Source organism: Chenopodium album, chromosome 9 (genome assembly GCF_948465745.1).
Source record: "Chenopodium album chromosome 9, dcCheAlbu1.1, whole genome shotgun sequence".
Lineage (NCBI taxonomy): Eukaryota > Viridiplantae > Streptophyta > Magnoliopsida > Caryophyllales > Amaranthaceae > Chenopodium > Chenopodium album.
This window is the reverse complement of record NC_137842.1, coordinates 9,030,707-9,034,947: the sequence shown is the minus strand read 5'-3', so window position 1 is coordinate 9,034,947 and position 4,241 is coordinate 9,030,707. Positions and strand designations below refer to the sequence as shown.

Genomic DNA, 4,241 nt, shown 5'->3' with positions numbered 1-4,241 from the left:
CTGCAAATAACACACACACACACACACACACACACACACACACACACACACAAAATTATTATTATTTTTTTTAAAAAAAATCATATAAATAATTGAAAACTAAGAGGAATGACATCTAATCACAGAATGTAAGCTATATTTCAACAAATGATCAACTTGTGTAAGAAGACATATTAACACTACTGTTAGTTTAGATGAACTACTACGAGAGGGGGGTGAATGGTAGTAGGTTCCAATCGGGAAACTTATGTGGAAATTAAAAACAAAACATAAAAGGAACTTAAAGAACACAACAAGTTTTACGAGGAAACCATCCAGTGCCTAGCTGGAAGTAAAACCTCGGCTCTATTGGGACTTATAAACAAATTCCACTATAATAGGCAACTCTCCTAGTACAACCTATTACACAAACCTTTGCTTCGCAAGTTCCACCACGGACACTTGCCTATATGATAGGACACCTCCTACCAGACCTAAGACACTTCCTAGGACCCTTTTCTCCCTTTACCCAGGACACTTCCTAGGTGACCCAAGACACCTCTCAGGTTCCTTTCACTCACTGTGCACTCACAGCTACCACTCGAATTTTAGAGATTTCAAACTCATACACAAACGTGAATTTGTAGAGAATTCACAATCTCACCTTAAAATCCAAAATACTCAAACCCTTTTTCCCATTACAAGATCTAATCAAATAACTCTAAATACATATCTATGAATAAAGAGATAAAGCTAATATGTTGGACACTCGAGATCTGTCTGGAACTCATTGGACGTACTGTAACCAGAACCTGATAGGAACTTTGACCAGGAGGACTGACTTAGCTTCGTGGTGAAGGATAAAACCATTAAGCACGACCACTACACTTTGTCAGCCTCAACTTTGAATGAATACATATGAGCATATTTATAGTACACTCGAATTATTCATTTCATCTTGAAAAAGATAAGTTTTCTGAAAAGATAAGTTTAAAAGATATTTTCTAAAAAAAAATTTTCCGAAAATTTATCTTTTTGTTAAGAATAAAAACTATCAATAATAATAAGATAAACTTAACATAAAATCAGATTTTATTCAAAACTTATCTTTTTGTTTAAAAATACTTTTTAAACAATCTTATCTTTTTCCAAAAGGGATTTATTAGAAGATAAATATCTTTATTCAGTAAAACCAAATCCCTAAAAGCTATGCACGTATTAGGTAAATATATATCATTAAAACCGACTTTTAATGACCTGCATACTTAAGTTCCTATTAGGTTCCTGAACTCTGACAGTCTCTGAGTTCCTGACAAGTCAGTCACTCTAATTTCACTTGTACAAAGTTGGGCTTAAGTAACATTCATTGGTAACACTTTAAAAATTTTCATGATTGGTTGATTTTTCAGTAACACTTTTGTAACATTTTAATATTAGGTAACATTTTTTGTAACACTCTAATATTAGGTAACACTTCATAGTAACACTTTATTATTAGGTTATTTAGGTATCATTTAATTGTAACACTTTAATATTAGATAGAACTTGATTGTAAAACTTAATTTGATAAAATAATAGTAAAAAAAAAACCCTTAAAGCCTCACAACTCTCTTTCTCCTTATTTCTCGGTTTCTCCATCAAGCATTCAAGCTTTCGCTTTCTCTTGAAACTACACCTCCTTTCCACCGCTACCCCCTTCTCGATCTCGGTGCTCCACTGTAGTCCACCGCAGCCTACCTCCATCGCAGCACGTGCTCCTAGTTGAAGAGACAGCGACGTTTGCCCCCTCAAAAGACATCGATTGTCACCTCCCGGCTTCCATCTTCGGCGGCTTCCACCTTAAAGTTTAGGTTAGTGTTAGTTTCGTTTCTTTTCCCTTCCACTATCAACAAGAGTTTTGAGTTAGCTAAAGTTAGGGTTTTAATTCCCTCTCTCTAATCTTGTTGATGATTTCTTAATTTGATGTTTAATTTCACTATTGCCTCAAAAAAAAAAAAAAAAAAAAAAAAAAAAAAAAAATTAAAAAATTAATTTCACTATCTTCATACTGAATTTTGTGTGCATCAAAATTGGTTGATGTATTTTGATGAGTTTGGGGTTTTTGCTTTTTCTTCTTTTCGATAATTGCCGTTTTGATTTACATTGTAATTTGATCTTTTTTGACTAATCTGTCCAATTTAATTTAATTATTTTCTATTCTGAATTAATTCCTCATAAGCTTGTCGAGAACCCAAGTAATTATGGGCAAAAGAGATGAAGAAATCCAAGACAATACCAGTTATAATCGGAGGAATGGTGTTTGATTACTTTGATATTAAATAAGCTATTGCTGCTATTCCTGCTACTGCCAAAACCACTACTACTAGCAAGGTTTTTTGTTTATTTTTATTTTTTTAAAGCTCTAATTATGGAATTGGATTTTTATTTTTCATTATCTCGATACTTTTTCTTATTAGTTGTTAATTTTGTAAGAAACTGTGATAATTGCGTCATTTGCCACATTTTCCAAGCTTTAATTTTGTGGGGGTTTAGATGATTAAATGGCTAATTTCTGCAATTTACTCTTTTTTTTCTTCTAGATATTGCTTAATTTTTTTATTTGGATTTAGGTGTCTAATGAGTTTAGCTTCTACTTCAGTAAAAAAAACTCAGTTTTAATACTATGTTTATCTCTTTCCCATGGCTACATTATCAGTTACGTCTATAGTCAAGCTCTCGATTATACAAGGACTAGAAATCAGCATGATTATCTTACTTTAATGTATTAGTAACACTAAGAGGTGTTATAGACCCTACGAAAACGGGTTATGCTTTCCTACATGGTAGGAATCTCCCTTCAATACGGCATGATATAGACCCCCTGATGTTTAGGGTTTTATGGAGGCTCCATATTCCCCCAAAGTGGAGCTTGTTCATGTGGAAACTAGTCCTAAATGGTCTGGCTGTTAAGGCCAATCTTCACTGTCAAGGGATATCCACTGATACGGGCTGTGTGTTTTGTGGAGAAGAAGATGAGGATATCCAACATCTTTTTAGAGATTGCCCTACTGCTAAAATGGCCTGGGATAACTGCTCCCTAGGTAATCAACTTGAATTAGCTGAGTCTACTCCGCTGCGACAATGGATTCAGAGATATATCCTGCTCTTTTACAGTGAGGATGGGATTCGTAGTAGTCGAATTACTACCCTGATAATGACTCTGTGGACTATCTGGATCATAAGAAATGCCAGAGTCTTTAGAGGGGAGGCTACTGACTTTGCTGCTCTACAGAGGAATGCAGATTCGTCGGCTGGGCACTTGGAGATTTTCCAGAACAACCCTTTATCCAATGAGAGTGTCAATCATTCCTCAAGGGGAGGCGGGGGGGGGGGGGGGGCTCTCCCTCCTGGTTTTCTCCGTACTTCCCTAGGACAGAGATTGCCTGCCATTGGCAATTCTCTAGGAAATTTTCAAGGAGTGAGGGTCTTCTTTGATGGCTCCTGGCAGAAGAGGACCAAAAAGGCGGGCATGGGATGGGCCTTCTCTCTACATGGGGAGGAACCACAGGATGGAGGTGGAGGTTATGGTAAAGCGGCTTCGGCTCTTCATGCGGAGGCTATGGCTTGCTTGATGGCTCTCCAATGGGATATGGGTAAAGGTTTCACTCGCTTGATCCTCTTCTCTGACTCTGAGGCCTTGGTAACAATGCTGGATAACTCTATTCCTGCATATGTAAGTATTTTTTGGGCTCTGTCGGATATCCGTAAGTGGGCGTCCACTCGTGAGATCTGCTTGGTTTGGAAGGTGAGCAGGGATCAGGTTGCTCGGGCTCATAACTTGGCAAATGAATGTCGCGCTAATGGTTCTACTTTTACTACTTAGTTTCTTTGTGGTGTGCTGTTGTCAAAAAAAAAAAAACAAAAAAAAGAGGTGTTATATTCTTTTAAGGTGAATTAACATATATACTTAAGTATTAGTTAGTATTAATCCCCAAATTTAATTACCAATTTATTAAAAAAGTTTAGGATTACCGCCAAAGCAATTAAATTGAAATAAAAGAGAAGCAATCAGTAAGCTTTTATAGGCAGACAAATAATACTTGCTACTTCAAGAGTAGTTTGGGATGTCATAGTATTAATGCAAACTCTAGTTATATTAAGGATTGGTCCCCTAAAATATGCTAGAACTGAACATCATTTGTAGAACTTAAAATTTTAGGTTGAACAAAAAGCATCTATTAGCAGCTCATAAATGCTTATTAAACCACAAGAAAATAGAAAGC

At 36.0% G+C, this 4,241-nt stretch overlaps 1 protein-coding gene across 1 annotated transcript; it reads left to right on the top strand.

The window, feature by feature from the left end:
- Positions 1-2,893: 2,893 nt before the first annotated feature.
- On the top strand, positions 2,894-3,841 carry LOC145557417 (uncharacterized). Its single transcript, XM_081618600.1, has one exon. It carries the CDS (start codon positions 2,894-2,896, stop codon positions 3,839-3,841), a length of 948 nt encoding a protein of 315 aa, XP_081474726.1.
- The last annotated feature ends 400 nt before the right edge of the window (positions 3,842-4,241 follow it).